Consider the following 16,808-nt stretch of genomic DNA (forward strand, 5'->3'; position numbering starts at 1 on the left):
GAGATAGCACATCACAAATTAAATCCGGAAAATCACATTGTGGAAAGTATATGAATTTATTTGCATTCTGCAGAGGGAAATACTGTAAGTATTTGATCCCCCACCAACCAGTAAGAGATCTGGCCCCTACAGACCAGGTAGATGCTCCAAATCAACTCGTTACCTGCATGACAGACAGCTGTCGGCAATGGTCACCTGTATGAAAGACACCTGTCCACAGACTCAGTGAATCAGTCAGACTCTAACCTCTACAAAATGGCCAAGAGCAAGGAGCTGTCTAAGGATGTCAGGGACAAGATCATACACCTGCACAAGGCTGGAATGGGCTACAAAACCATCAGTAAGACCCTGGGCGAGAAGGAGACAACTGTTGGTGCCATAGTAAGAAAATGGAAGAAGTACAAAATGACTGTCAATCGACAAAGATCTGGGGCTCCACGCAAAATCTCACCTTGTGGGGTATCCTTGATCATGAGGAAGGTTAGAAATCAGCCTACAACTACAAGGGGGGAACTTGTCAATGATCTCAAGGCAGCTGGGACCACTGTCACCACGAAAACCATTGGTAACACATTACGACATAACGGATTGCAATCCTGCAGTGCCCGCAAGGTCCCCCTGCTCCGGAAGGCACATGTGACGGCCCGTCTGAAGTTTGCCAGTGAACACCTGGATGATGCCGAGAGTGATTGGGAGAAGGTGCTGTGGTCAGATGAGACAAAAATTGAGCTCTTTGGCATGAACTCAACTCGCCGTGTTTGGAGGAAGAGAAATGCTGCCTATGACCCAAAGAACACCGTCCCCACTGTCAAGCATGGAGGTGGAAATGTTATGTTTTGGGGGTGTTTCTCTGCTAAGGGCACAGGACTACTTCACCGCATCAATGGGAGAATAGATGGGGCCATGTACCGTACAATTCTGAGTGACAACCTCCTTCCCTCCGCCAGGGCCTTAAAAATGGGTCGTGGCTGGGTCTTCCAGCACGACAATGACCCAAAACATACAGCCAAGGCAACAAAGGAGTGGCTCAGGAAGAAGCACATTAGGGTCATGGAGTGGCCTAGCCAGTCACCAGACCTTAATCCCATTGAAAACTTATGGAGGGAGCTGAAGCTGCGAGTTGCCAAGCGACAGCCCAGAACTCTTAATGATTTAGAGATGATCTGCAAAGAGGAGTGGACCAAAATTCCTCCTGACATGTGTGCAAACCTCATCATCAACTACAGAAGACGTCTGACCGCTGTGCTTGCCAACAAGGGTTTTGCCACCAAGTATTAGGTCTTGTTTGCCAGAGGGATTAAATACTTATTTCCCTCTGCAGAATGCAAATAAATTCATATACTTTCCACAATGTGATTTTCCGGATTTAATTTGTGATGTGCTATCTCTCACTGTTACCAATAACCAGTGCTTTTTTTGTGCCGGTACGCAACGGTACGGCGTACCGGCACCTTTTTCTCCTCCTCCCCTCCCCTCCCATTATTTCCAGCGATTCTCCGCCTCTCTCCTGCCCTCCCATCGACGTGCAGTGATTTTTCCGTCCCTCCCCTGCCCTCACCTCTCCCATATCCAGCGATTCTTCGTCCTCCTTCACTGCCTGCCTGCCAGCCAGCGTCGGACTCAGAAGCGAACGGTGCAGGCAGCGATTGGCTGGCAGCGTCGTAGCTTCCCTCTGCAGGTCCCGCCTATGCGTAAACAGGAAGTTGTAGGCGGGACATGCAGAGGGAAGCTACGACGCTGCCAGCCAATCGCTGCCTGCACCGTTCGCTTCTGAGTCCGACTGGCTGGCAGGCAGTGAAGGAGGACCCTGGGGGACGAAGAATCGCTGGATATTGGGAGAGGTGAGGGCAGGGGAGGGACGGAAAAATTGCTGCACGTCGATGGGAGGGCAGGGGAGAGGTGGAGAATCGCTGGAAATAATGGGAGGGAAGGGCAGGGGAGAGAGAATTGCTGGACATGGGAAGGGCAGGGGAGAGAGAATTGCTGGACATGGATGAGAGGGGAGAGAGGAGAAATGCTAGAAATGGAGAGGAGAGCAGAAGATAGAGGAGAATTGCTGGACATGGATGGATGGAGGTGTTGGCTAGGAGAGAGGAGAAATGCTTACTTGGATGGAGGGGAGGAAAGAAAAAAGAAGATGCACATGGATGGAGATGAGGGAAAGGGAAGAGGAGAAAAACTGCACATGGATGGAGAAAATAGGCAAAAGCTGGATCCATGTTATACCTCCTCCAGTCAATTCCATGGAGGAGGACCCAGCTTTTACTTATGGATGCAGGGCAACAAAAGAAGAAGAAAGGAGGAAAGTAAATAAATAAATGGAAAGGAAGCCCTGGAAACGGAGTTAAGAGAACAGATAGAGAGCAGCAGAATCAGAGACTGGGACCAATATGGATAGAAAAACAAAGTCACCAGACAACAAAGGTAGAAAAAAATCATTTTATTTTATTTTAGTGTTTGGAATTTGTCTTATTTTGCACTGGGTATACTGGAGCTGTAACAGCTTACAGAAATTATTTATAATGAAAAAAAATCACATTATTTTTTCTCCTATACTAGTATAATATTTTCAATGATGTCTGTTTATATGCGCCATGGCTGGTACAAGGGGTGTGACTAATGTGGGTGTGGCTATAATAGGGGCGGTGCCATGTGTGGTGACTCCACCCACAATGAGTACCGGCACCTTTTTTTCTACAAAAAAAGCACTGCCAATAACCTACCCTTCAATTATGGGCTGCTCATGTCTTTGTCAGTGGGCAAACTTACAAAATCAGCAAGGGATCAAATACTTATTTCCCCCACTGTAAGTCTGCCCAGCAGTATTTCCCACCTCCCAACCACCAGTCCCGCCTCCCATCACCGGCTCTGGTACAGACCGTATAAGACCGCCCTCCCCTATCCTCGCCTCCCAACCACCACCCCCTCTTCCCCCCAACTGCTCCGCCACCCAATTTCAGCTAAGCTTCTGAGGATCTATTCGGGGATGATCTCCCCTTACTCCCTCAGTGGTCATTAAACCCCAGCCTCAAATATTATACCCAGCTCCCTGACAGCAGTATGCAGGTCCCTGGAGCAGTTTTAGTGGGTACTGCAGTGCACTTCAGGCAGGCGGACCCAGGCCCATCCCCCCCTACCTGCTATACTTGTGGTGGTAAATGTGAGCCATACAAAACCCATCAAAAACCCACTGTACCTACATGTAGGTGCCCCCCTTCACCTCTTAGGGCTATGGTAGTGTTGTACAGTTGTGGGGAGTGGGTTTTGGGGGAGCTCAGCACCCAAGGTAAGGGAGCTATGCACCTGGGAACAATTTGTGAAGTCCACTGCAGTGCCCCTAGGGTGCTAGGTTGGTGACCTGGCATGTCAGGGGGACCAGTGCACTACGATTGCTGGCTCCTCCCATGACCAAATGGCTTGGATTTGGTAATTTCTGAGATGGGCGTCCTCGGTTTCCATTGTTGCTGAAAACCGGGGACGACCATCTCTAAGGTTGACCTAAATGTTAAGATTTGGGCGTCCCCTGGACGCCCATCTTGTTTCGATAATACGGGGTTCCCCCGCCCGTTCCCGAGGACGCCCTCAGGAAAACTTGGGCGCCCCATTCGATTATGCCCCTCCACGTCACTATGAACTAAAAAAAAACAGACATTCTGGGCCTGGAATGTCCAAAATAGGCTCCAGTGGGCCGATAATCAGACCAGGCATTGAATATTTGGGTGTTTTTTGATATTCAGCTCTGGCTGGTTAAGCTTAAACCAGCCAAAGACAGGTTTGCTATTTCGGCGGCCCGATTTGGCCAGCAAACGGAGCCGGTGATATTCCCGTATAGCCAGGCTAAGTGCCATTCCTGGCCAGTTAAATGGATTGAAATATCAGGGGTAGGTCAGTAGGAACAGGGCTCAGCCACACCAGGGGGCTGATTCTCACAGATCCCGTGCTGTAGCGGACAGCTTCCAAGCAGCGCAGAGAAACAGCTTCCCAATGCACGGCTCTAATGCTATGCAAATCATATGCAAGCTGCGTAAAGGGGAGCAGCGTGCCTGGTGCATGCCCTGTCAAACTGGGAAGCGGGGGGGGGGGGGGGGGGGGGCGTGCTGAAGAGAGACTCTGCATTTTTCCTGTGTTTCTGGACTCCTCCTGCGACTGATATACTATGCCAGCTCCTCTCTTTTGGACTGGCCGCCTCCTTCAGAGTTACAGAAGAAGAAGAGTTTGTTAGGTTTTGAGGTTATTTTACCTTAAAATCCTGTTTTCATTCATTGTGTGTCAGGCGGTGGCCCTAGCTAGAAGGTTGTTAGGCTGTATAGAGAGAGGTGTGACCAGCAGAAGAAAGGGGGTGTTGATGCCCCTGTATAAGTCTTTGGTGAGGCCCCACCTGGAGTATTGTGTTCAGTTCTGGAGGCCGTATCTTGTTAAGGATGTAAAAAGAATTGAAGCGATGCAAAGAAAAGCTACGAGGATGGTATGGGAGTTGCGTTACAAGACGTATGAGGAGAGACTTGCTGAACTAAACATGTATACTCTGGAGGAAAGGAGAAACAGGGGTGATATGATACAGACGTTCAAATATCTGAAAGGTATTAATACGCAAACGAACCTTTTCCGGAGATGGGAAGGTGGTAGAACGAGAAGACATGAAATGAGATTGAAGGGGGGCAGACTCAGGAAAGATGTCAGGAAGTATTTTTTCACGGAGAGAGTGGTAGATACTTGGAATGCCCTCCCGCGCGAGGTGGTGGAGATGAAAACGGTAGCGGAATTCAAGCATGCGTGGGATAAACATAAAGGAATCCTATTCAGAAGGAATGGATCCTAAGGAGTTTAGCCGAGATTGGGTGGCAGAGCTGGTGGTTGGGCGGCGGGGATAGGGCTGGGCAGACTTATACGGTCTGTGCCAGAGCCGGTAGTTGGGAGGCGGGGCTGGTGGTTGGGAGGCGGGGCTAGTGCTGGGCAGACTTATACGGTCTGTGCCAGAGCCGGTGGTTGGGAGGCGGGGCTGGTGGTTGGGAGGCGGGGATAGTGCTGGGCAGACTTATACGGTCTGTGCCAGAGCCGGTGGTTGGGAGGAGGGGCGGGTGGTTGGGAGGCGGGGATAGTGCTGGGCAGACTTATACGGTCTGTGCCCTGAAGAGCACAGGTACAAATCAAGGTCAGGTATACACAAAAAGTAGCACATATGAGTTATCTTGTTGGGCAGACTGGATGGACCGTGCAGGTCTTTTTCTGCCGTCATCTACTATGTTACTATGTTACTATGAAAGTGGATGACAAACCTGGATCATAAAAGACTTGTAAAGATTTAGATCACAGGAGGGAAGTGTTGTGACTCTTAGCTGAGGGTGGTAAGTTGCTCAGTTGTGTTTTTTGGCAGTTACTTATTGATGTATTAGTGGGAATAGGTTTATGGAAGAGTGTTTGTGTGAATGCGGTTGAATGATCTGGGGTATTCAAGTTTTTGTTAAACGGATTAAAATAGACACAAGCAAGATAGCTGCCCATATTTTGGGTCTCCAAAGTATTACAAATATCTCTCTATATAAAAGGCAACCCCAACGTTCTGAAGCCTCCACGGAAGTTGAGGCACCCGAGATATCCGGTGTGCCCTGGAGTGTCTGCACCGCCCTCGTGTCAAAACGTCATGACGTCGAGGGCGGAGCTATGACACTCGAGGCCCGAAACCGAAACGCCACAGCGAACTAACAAGGCAAGTAGCTCGGAGGGACAGAGAGAGGGGGCCCCTTGCTAGCGCCCGTTTCATTGCCCTCAGAAACGGGCATTTTTTCCTAGTATCTATCTATTGTGCATATTTATTGTAGCTGTTTTGAAATGTCAGCTAGTTGTCTGCCTCTGGGATCATATCAGAAAACACTAGTGTATATCAAGTGAGCAACAATCCTAGATAAAGTTTGTGGGGGGGGGGGGGGGGGGGAGTGTGTCTGAATTTTCACATACCTCCTTCTTCACCTTGTAGATATATTGCATTTTAGTAAAGGGAGTTGCATCAGCTCTGCAATTACATACATAACATAGTAGATGACGGCAGAAAAAGACCTGCACGGTCCACCCAGTCTGCCCAACAAGATAAACTCACATGTGCCATTTTTTGTGTATACCTTACCTTGATTTGTAGCTGTCTTTTTCAGGGCACAGACCGTATAAGTCTGCCCGGCACTATCCCCGCCTCCCAACCACCAGCTCCGCGGCTCTCTTATCCAATCTCGGCTAAGCTTCTGAGGATCCATTTCTTCTGAACAGGATTCCTTTATGTTTATCCCAAGCATGTTTGAATTCGGTTACTGTTTTCGTTTCCACCACCTCCCGCGGGAGGGCATTCCAAACATCCACTACTCTCTCCGTGAAAAAATACTTCCTGACATTTTTCTTGAGTCTGCCCCCCTTCAATCTCATTTCATGTCCTCTCGTTCTACTGCCTTCCCATCTCCGGAAAAGGTTTGTTTGCGGATTAATACCTTTCAAATATTTGAACTTCCTGTTCACAGAGTGATGAATAATAGTTATACAAATTTCAGGTCCTGTGTACGTCTTCTTAGATAGGCTATCTATGTATGAAGGTGCTATTGATATTTTCATCAAAATATTTTTAGTATTTCATCTCTGTTATATGGTGATTTTGGATGGAATTCTGGTTTTTCACGGGGGGAGGGGGATGCAGTGGCGTTCCTATGGGCGCTGACACCCGGGGCGGATCGCCAATGCTCCCCGCCTCCAGGGTGCAGCGCCCCCCGGAACAGTGCGACCCCCCCCGGTGAAATAACCCCCCCGGGTGCAGCACGACCCCCCCCCGGCGAAAGAACCCCCCCCGGGTGCAGGCCGCTGGGGGGGGGGTGCCGCGCGCCTGTCGGCTCTTCGTTTCCATGCTCCCTCTGCCCTGAACAGGAAGTAACCTGTGTCGGGGCAGAGGGAGCATGAAAACAAAGAGCCGACAGGCGCGCGGCAACCCCCCAGCGGTGTGCACCCGGGGCGGACCGCCCCCACCGCCCCCCCCCCCTTGGTACGTCACTGGGGGGATGTAAAAAAAGTTCGGCCCCCGGTGTCAAGTATGCTAGCTACGCCACTGCTTGTTTCTCCAAAGTAGCAGCCTTCCTTGCATTTTTTACACTGAATGTTATATACCACATGTGAAAGTGAAACTGGGAGGGGCGGAAGCAAAGCTGGTGGCTGTCCCTGCAGAGCCCAGATCAGAGCAGAGAGACACAGCAGGAAGCTGCAGTGTATCTCTGAGCTGTCCCCACCCACAGGGCTACTCCTCCAGCATGTGGCCAGGAACCACTGAGACAAAAGCTAGCATGGAGAGTGAGACCTGCACAGAGAGTACAATTGACTCCAGCCCAGAAATGCACTACTGATCTCCAGAGAGAGAAAGCGATGGACAGAGAGGGCTCTGCACGGGTAAGAGACACTCTACTACTACTAATCATTTCTATAGCACTACTAGACGTACGCAGCGCTGTACACATTATATATAGGCTGTTTCTCTGTCCCTAGGGGGCTCACAATCGGAGTTTGTTTTCAGGTACTTGGGGCAATGGAGGGTTAAGTGACTTGCCCAAGGTCACAAGGAGCTGCAGTGGGAATTGAACCCAGGTTGCCAAGATCAAAGCCCGCTGCACTAACCACTAGGCTACTCCTCACACACTTTAGAGAGTTCAAGAGACTGACCCCAACACTGAGCGCTCTTCAGCCCAGACACTCACTCTCCAGAGGGACACAAAGAGAGGACCTGACTGCAGGGGGCTGTGTGCAGGCAGGGGACTGTCATACCTTATCCTGAGAGCAGGGTGGCCAGATGGTGAAAACTTTTCTAGCCCAAATTAGGTCAAAAAGTAGCTCCGAAATCGTCCCAAAATCTTGACTCCAGACAAGCGACATCAATAACTTACAATCAACGGGGTCCTTGTACTAAGGTTCAGGGGTGTATCTGCGTGGGGCCACAGGGGCCTGGGCCCCCGCAGATTTCGCCCTGGACCCTCCTACTGCCGCCGTGGGTACCTTTGCTGGCGGGGGACCCCAACCCCCACCAGCCGAGGTCCGCTTCCTCCTGCCGCTGCGAGGTTTTTTAAGTTCTTCATCGGGATTCGTCCTCCGTCACTCTGTGCTGCTGTTCAAAGAAGCTGCTAGCTGAATGCAGTTTCGGACTGAGTCTGACGTCGCTGCTGCACGTTGTACATGAGTCTGACGTCCTGCACGTACAACGTGCAGCAGCGACGTCAGACTCAGTCCGAAACTGCATTCAGCTAGCAGCTTCTTTGAACAGCAGCACAGAGTGACGGAGGACGAATCCCGATGAAGAACTTAAAAAACCTCGCAGCGGCAGGAGGAAGCGGACCTCGGCTGGTGGGGGTTGGGGTCCCCCGCCAGCAAAGGTACCCACGGCGGCAGGGGGGGTCGGAAATGGCGGCGGCGACGGCGGCAGGGGGGGGTCGGAAATGGCGGTGGGGGGGGGCTATAATGTGCCCCCTCACTCTGGCATCGGCCCCCGCTACTGCCGACTTTCAGATACGCCCCTGCTAAGGTTAACTAACGGATGTGGTGGAGCATTTTCGATACGACGTCTAAATCTGAGTTTGGACGTTTTGCTGAAAACGTCCAAAAAGTATGTAGCAAATATGGCCGCTTTTTGAGCCAGAAAAACATCTTTCTCTCGAAAATGGCCTTTTCCTAGAAATTTTAGGCCACATTCTACATATGATGCCTAAAAAGTATGCCTAGGCGTATTCTATAAACTACGCGTATAGAATGTGTCTAGCGCCAGTCCCTGCGACTAAAAGTAGTTGCGGCGGTTTACGCCAAGTAATACTCGATGTAAATAACCACCCCTAACTTAGGCGTGGAGCGGTGTATCCCGTAACACTGCGCGTGAACGTTAGGAACGCCCATGCACCTCCCATGGCCACGCCTCCTTTTGAGAGCCGAGTGGTAGAATTTACACGCAACACTTTCTACAATACGCTTAGCGAGTTGTGCCTGTAGAATGTAATTACTGTCAATTAGGGCCGCACAGCCAGAATTGCGTGCATAACTCACCGTCTATACAATTTGCTGGTGTGTGCTCAAAAAAGAAAGTCCAAGTGGAAAACGCACAAAATCAAGCAATTGCGATATTGGGGGGAGAGGGGGTGTCAGCATTCTTAGTAGACTGGCCACACAGCCATCCCAGCAGGAGCAGTGGGGCAGCCTAGGGGACGCTGCAGTGGACTTCATCTCATCGTTACCCCCTTATATTGTACGTAGAGCCCTCCAGGGGCATAGCCAGACCTTACAGTGGGAGGGGGCCAGAGCCCGAGGTTGGGGGCACATTTTGAGTGCCTCCCAGCCTCCCTCCCCCCCCCCCCCACTGCCACACTTCGCTTCGCCTCACCTCCCCCTCACCACCTCGCACCCCCTTCGCCTCCTCGCACCCCCCTCGCCTTGCAAACAAATACCTTTGCTGGCGGGAGTCACCAACCCCCACCAGCCAAAGCCTTCTTCAACGCCGGTCTCCGGCGCGCTCCTGCCTAGCCTTTAAGGGGGACCCGGCAACTGTCTTTCTGTTCCTGTCGGGACCTGGGTGATCGCATTAACGCAATCACCCGGGTTCTGTCAGGAGCAGGAGAGAGACAAACCCTGGCGCCGGGCCCGGGGGAATCTTGCCCCCCCTCTCGGCATCTGAATTTGTGCTTGTGTTCTTTTATACCCCTGGACTATCTTTTTCGAACATATTCCTGTGTAATAATTTGGTTTGTTTGTTTGATCTGATGTCTCCTGATTATCCAAGAGTTGTGGATTCCTTTGAAGGTCCAGTTCTCAAAGATAGCCTGTCTGGCTACCCTTACCAACTAATCCCTTTAGGCCAACTAATCTCATCAGGTAGAGAGCCATCCTGTCTACCTACAGTGACATCAGCATGGATCAGGGGAGGAGGGAGGTCAAAGCTGCTTGCAACATCTCCCAGAGGTAGGGTTACTATATTTTCTCCTCTGAAAAAGAGGACACATGTCACGCCCCCTGCCCCGCCCCTGCCCCACCCACACCATGCCCCTTTTGCATCCTCGCCCTGCCCTTTCTCGCTCTCACCCCACCCCCCTGTCACTTATTCCCCTCCCCTCCTCTTACTTACTATCAGTGGCGTTCCTAGCCTGGCAGACACCCAGGACGGATTGCCAATGCGCCCTTCCCCCCCGGGTACAGTGCAGCCCCCCCCCCATTAAACTACACCCCCCCCCGGTGCAGCGCGGCCCCCCCGGCGAAACTACCCCCCGGTGCAGCGCGACCCCCCCCCCCGGGTGCATTTTTACCTGCTGGGGGGGGTGCCCGTGCGCCTGTTAGCTCAGAGTCCGCTCGTTCCCTCCCTGCTGCTCCCTCTGCCCCGGAACAGGAAGTAACCTGTTCCGCGCAGAGGGAACAGCAGGGAGGGAACGAGCGGACTCGGAGCTAACAGGCACGCGACACCTCCCCAGTGGCGTGCACCCGGGGCGGACCGCCCCCCCCCTCCCGTTGGTACGCCACTGCTTACTATCTACTGCCTGGTGGTCTAGTGACCTCTTCAGGGCAGCAAAGAGCCCCCTCTTTCCTACCTGGAGCGCTGCCCTTGCCCTGCATCCTGTTGCTGTGACAGTCTCAGAATTCAAAATGGCAGCAGAGAGTTGAAGTCTCGCGAGGCTGCTTCAACATTCGGCGGCCATTTTGAATCCTGAGACCGTCACACAGCAACAGGATGAAGGGCAAGGGCAGCGCTCCGGGCAGGAAAGAGGGGGCTCTTTGCTGCCCCGAAGAAGTCACTAGACCACCAGGGCAGTAGATACCCTGTTTCCCCGAAAATAAGACAGTGTCTTATATTAATTTTTGCTCCCAAAGATGCACTAGGTCTTATTTTCAGGGGATGTCTTATTTTTCGGGGAAACACGGTAACATTGATGGGATTATTGCAGTTCTTTATTCCAAGGCTTACCTCAATATCAGCTGCAGAGGCTACAAGCTGTTCAAAATACCCTACTACAGTAAAATTGCAGCTTCTTAGAGAAAATGGCCACTGCAACTTTTAGCAGTAGCTTCCTAGAATTTCAGCAGCCTTTTTAATTTCACAGCAGCAGGACAAGAAGTCAGCATTAAGTAAATTAAGGGGAAGCCTTGATACAGCTTGGTGAAACACGAGTCGGCACAACAATCCCCCTACAATGAAAAAGAAGGAGACTGAGCAATACAGTGCACAGAATCTCCATTTACCTACCGTAAGATTAGTACAGCATTGTAAGTAAGCTTAGTCCTTAGGGTTCCTAATACCCCCTTCTCCCCCTTCCCCCCATGTACCTTCTGTTGGGACACTCACCCAGTTTTAAAGATGTCAGGAGGTTGCCGAACGTCTGTGGGGAAGGGCAGCGGCGGCTCGACTTCAGCCTTTCCCTTCAATGTCCCGCCCTCGCGGAAACAGGAAATACCTCATCAGAGGAAGGCGGGACACTGACGGGAGAGACTGGACTTGAGCTGCCGCAGCGACTTAAAATAACAGCTGAGCTTTAAATGCAGGGCGGCGTGTCCGGAACAGAATGGAAGGTAATATGTCGAGGAGTTGAGGGCGGGCTCAGCCGGGGGGGGGCGGGAGTCGGAAGATACAATTTGGAGCTAGGTCTTACTTTCGGGGGAGGCCTTATATTTAGCAATTCAGCAAAACCTCTACTAGGTCTTATTTTCAGGGGATGTCTTATTTTCGGGGAAACAGGGAGTAAGGGGCGGGGAGGCTAGGATAGGATTTCCCCCCCCCCCCACCCGTTTGTCCAGAAATCTGGACAAATGGGCGGACTGGCAAAACCCGCCTGGACACCCAGACATGTCCTCAAAAAGAGGACATGTCCGAGTAAATCCAGACATATGGTAACCCTACCCAGAGGTCTTTAGCTGACATTCTGAGTAGGCCTTGAAGCCTCAGTTAGGCTAACTTTCAGGTTAAGCTCTGAACTGATTATGACGGTCCCATTCAAAGCATGTCTAGACCACACCCTCTTGCCATATCTACGTTTTTCCATGTTAGATGTTTATACCCAGAATTTTTGTCAAATTGAGAATTAGACCTTTATATATTGGTGATTTTCCAGTGGAGTGAACAGATCACAGGAAGGTCTCCCTGTTTTCTGTAGTATTGAAACCTTTTCAAATGGATTTTTGACTCTAGTTTTGGGCGTCTCTTGAATCATACTTGCTCCATTCCAGGTGGAGCTCCTGTTGCCTATTGTCCCGCAGACTGATGTTGTTGGGCTGCATTTGATGAGGTCATCGCACACACGTTTTCTCAGGCTTGCAGGCAGTCTCCTACCTTAGTAGGCACCTGCAGTTATCCACTGTCAGGATTTCATTACTTCACAATCTTACCGTATCTAGTACTGTGATCGCTTTGTCTGACAACCACCCACCTCTCCTGTAATCCAGTTCAAAGTGACATCATCACCTGCAGTTCATCATGGGAGTCTGAGACTAAATCTAAGATGGCTGCCATCCTCCTATTTACTGCCTTTCAGATCTAAAATGGTGTTTGTCAAAACAAGAAGTCAGAAACCAATGCTGCAGAGATTGTTGTGTGTGTGTGTGTGTGTGGGGGGGGGGGGGGGGGGGGGGGTATGGTATCTACGTCTTTACCACTCTCAAGCAGAAATCTGGGACTGTTCTAGCTAGGGGTTTAAGCAGAGATCTTCAGAGTGGTAAAGACGTGAGATCTCTGCTTAAACCCCTAGCTAGAACAGTCCCAGATTTCTGCTGGGCATGTGGTGTTTATGATATTCTTGGTATGCATTTCAGGTCCCCCCCAGTCTGGATAACATCACTGTCAATGTCACACCAGAGGAGTGGGAAGATTTGGAGAAATGGCAGAAGGCACTGTATGATGAAGTAACGGTGGAGACACTGGAGCTGCTGGCATCTCTGCGTAAGTGGTCCCAGTCAATACTGTCCCTGTTGGTCTCCTCTCACACAGGACACAGTCAGATTCCTGCAGGAGCAAGTACATGAGAAATTCACAGAAGCTTATGTCCAGTGCAAGAGGGAGAAGAGGAGGTGATACAGCTCAAGATGGAGAAGCACGGAGGGTGGAGAGGGACAATGACGGGGCTAAGGATAGAGAGGCACTGAGGATGGAGAGAGACAAGGAGGCCCAGAATGAAGAGGCATTGGGATGGAGAGAGACAGTGGTGAGACTCAGGATGGAGAGGAACTGAGGATGGAGAGGGACAAGGAGGCCCAGAATGAAGAGGCTTTGGGATGGAGAGAGACAGTGATGAGACTAAGGATGGAGAGGAACTGAGGATGGAGAGGCATTGAGGATGAAGAGAGACAAGGAGGCCCAGAATGAATACTACTACTACTACTACTACTTATCATAGACGTACGCAGACATTGGGATGGAGAGAGACACTGATGAGACTCAGGATGGACAGGAACTGAGGGTGGAGAGGGACAATGAGGGGCTAAGGATGGAGTGACACAGTGATGAGACTCAGGATGGAGAGGAACTAAGGGTGGAGAGGGACAATGACGGGGCTAAGAATGGAGAGACACTGAGGATGGAGAGAGAAAAGGAGGCCCGGAATGAAGAGACATTGGGATGGAGGGAGACACTGATGAGACTCAGGTTGGAGAGGAACTGAGGGTGGAGAGGGACAATGACAGGGCTAAGGATGGAGTGGCACTGAGGATGGAGAGAGACAGTGATGAGACTCAGGATGGGGAGGAACTGAGGGTGGAGAGGAACAATGACGGGGCTAAGGATGGAGAGGCACTGAGGACGGAGAGACAAGCAGGCCCAGAATGAAAAGGCATTGGGATGGAGAGAGACAGTGATGAGACTCAGGATGGAGAGGAACTGAGGGTGGAGAGGGACAATGACGGGGCTAAGAATGGAGAGGAACTGAGGGTGGAGAGAGACAAGGAGGCCCAGAATGAAGAGACATGGGGATGGAGAGAAAGAGTGATGAGACTCAGAATGGAGAGGAACTGAGGATGGAGAGGGACAAGGTGGCCCAGAATGAAGAGGCTTTGGGATGGAGAGAGACAGTGATGAGACTAAGGATGGAGAGGAACTGAGGATGGAGAGGCATTGAGGATGAAGAAAGACAAAGAGGCCCCGAAGGAAAAGGCATTGGGATGGAGAGAGACAGTGATGAGACTCAGGATGGAGAGGAACTAAGGGTGGAGAGGGACGATGATGGGGCTAAGAATGGAGAGGCACTGAGAATGGAGAGAGACAAAAAGGCCTAGAATGAAGAGGCATTGGGATGGAGAGAGAGTGATGAGACTCAGGATGGAGAGGAACTGAAGGTGGAGAGTGACAATGATGGGGCTAAGGATGGAGAGGCATTAAGGAAGAAGAGAGACAAGGAGGCCCAGAATGAAGAGGCATTGGAGAGAGACACTGATGAGACTCAGGATGGAGAGGAACTGAGGATGGAGGGGGACAATGACGGGGCTAAGGATGGAGAGGGACTGAGGATGGAGAGAGACAAGTAGGCCCAGAATGAAAAGACATTGGGATGGAAAGAGACAGTGATGAGACTCAGGATGGAGAGGAACTGAGGGTGGAGAGGGACAATGACAGGGCTTAGGATGGAAAGAGACAAGTAGGCCCAGAATGAAGAGGCATTGGGATGGAGAGAGACAGTGATGAGACTCAGGATGAAGAGGAACTGAGGGTGGAGAGGGACAATGATGGGGCTAAGGATGGAGAGCAATTGAAGATGGAGAGAGACAAGGAGGCCCAGAATGAAGAGACATGGGGATGGAGCGAGATAGTGATGTGACTCAGGATGGAGAGGCACTGGGGGTAGAGGTAGTCAATGATGGAAGTCAACTGAACTTTTGAACATTAGCTGTTCTTCAGCAAGCTGTCCAGTATTGAGGATCTGGGACAAGGAAGCCTTTTGATTTTTCCTTCTGTGCTGTAAGTTGGGAGAAGATGAAGGGTATAAGACAGAAATATATAGCAAAAGATTTTTTACAGTGTTCTACCTCTCAACCGCCATCTCAGAAAATGTCCTCACACCAGCTATTTTTATTCTGCAGGGCCCATCTTTGGAAGTCAAGAGATGAGATCCCTGGAGGAAAACATCGGCATCCCACAGCTGCCACCGATGTTACCCCAGAGTCTGAACGATTCTGAGAAGGCAGCAAGAAACCCAGAGAGAGAAATACCGCAGGAGCCCAGGCAGTTTGGGTGTGAACTAAGAAGACACCAGAATTTCCACGTGGAATCCAGCTCATTTTCCTCCCCTGACCTTTCAACACAGCAAAGGATGCAGACTAGAAATGAAGCCCTCAGGTGTTCCAAATATGGAGAGAATGCCCTTCCAAGCCGCCATTCTGTGTATTGGTCTAGAAAACAGCCGGTGGCCTTGGGTGAATACATGAACAATTTTGATTGGCATACACATCTCCAAATGGACCCGAGTGCCCGCACAGGTGAGAAACCATTTCCATGTACTGAATGTACGGATCTGAAACTATACAAAAGGTGTCATGACAGAGGGAAACTCTGTATGTGCCCAGAATGTGGGAAAAGTTTCAGAAGAACCCACGATCTTGCCGTACACAAGAGAAGCCACAAAACGAAGACATGCTGTTCGTGTTTGGTGTGTGGCGGAAGCTTCAAGCAAGTGAAAGAGCTGAGAAAACACCAGGAAACACGTTGCACAAGGAAGGCCTTACCATGCACAGAATGTGCAGAAACTTCACTGGGAGAGGTCAGAGAACACAGACAAACCCACTCAAAGAGTTTTACTGAGAGAACACATACAGGAGGGAAACCATTTCCACGTGCTGAATGTGATAAATGCAATCTCACTTCAGATGAGAGAGGTCATACAGTAGAGAGACCAATCAGTGTCAACCTTTTTGGGAAGACAGATTTATTAGACCACCAGAAAAGCAGCCTTACAGAAAAGCAGTTTTCGTGCAAGGAGTGCGGGAGACGTTATATTTGCAAGAGGGACCTAACGGTGCACCTGAATATTCATTCCCAAACAGCCTTGATGAAAGCGGCACAAGAAACTTCAATGGAAGACTCCCAGAATGACTCCTTTCTAAGCATCCATCAGAATCTTGTCACATCTACCGCATTCTTGCAGGACCTCATCAAATCCACCAGCACTTTTCAGTACGACTAGCATCACATTTATAACACCAGGCGGGTTGCACAGCTCAAAGGTGATGCTTTCAAAACACACACAAAGCTCCTGCCTTGGAGACATGAGCAAATAAGCTCTCCGGAAGGGTCCCACAGAGAATCCCTCTAGTCCATGACTAGAGCATTGACCTGTTATTAATGCCGGGTGATGTGCTGGCCCTAAGGACTCGAGAAGATTTATACAAGTGTTTTTTCTTCCCTTTTTCTGTTTGGTTTATTTGGTTTGTTCCTCTTGGGGACAGAGGCTTGGACAGTTGATGGTTGGATTTGAAAGGCTGGGTTGTTGAAGCATGAAGGCTAACAACAGTTTGACTTTGGAGTTATCACATCAAAACCACAAGGATGGGGTAGTTGGAGATATTTTATCTGGGGTTCTTTGGGTTGGATGGGGTGAATGGACGGGAGGGGCATTATAAAGTGATTAGGGAGGGCTTTTTAAGTTGGTGGGGGTAGATTTTGGAGGTCTGGGATGAGTAAAAGGCGGGTAGCTTCTTCCAGATGTTTCCATCCAGAAAGCAATTCCTTGAGGTAATCCCTCATCTGAATAAAGTTAGGTTTTTTTTAAAGTCTAGAACCTTCACTTTTGTTGTTGTTGTTGTTGTTGTTGCTGTTGTTCAAATAAGTTTTTACAATACAAACAGGG

General features: G+C 50.4%; 1 protein-coding gene across 1 annotated transcript; it reads left to right on the forward strand.

Annotated features, from left to right (window-relative positions):
* Positions 1–7,229: 7,229 nt before the first annotated feature.
* On the forward strand, positions 7,230–16,530 carry LOC115462097 (zinc finger protein 25-like). The gene is made up of 3 exons (XM_030192137.1): positions 7,230–7,413; positions 12,790–12,916; positions 15,046–16,530. The coding sequence occupies exons 1-3, from the start codon at positions 7,390–7,392 to the stop codon at positions 16,143–16,145; spliced, it is 1,251 nt and encodes a 416-aa protein (XP_030047997.1). The 5' UTR covers positions 7,230–7,389; the 3' UTR covers positions 16,146–16,530.
* The last annotated feature ends 278 nt before the right edge of the window (positions 16,531–16,808 follow it).

The sequence above is a fragment of the Microcaecilia unicolor genome, chromosome 1 (assembly GCF_901765095.1).
Source record: "Microcaecilia unicolor chromosome 1, aMicUni1.1, whole genome shotgun sequence".
NCBI lineage: Eukaryota > Metazoa > Chordata > Amphibia > Gymnophiona > Siphonopidae > Microcaecilia > Microcaecilia unicolor.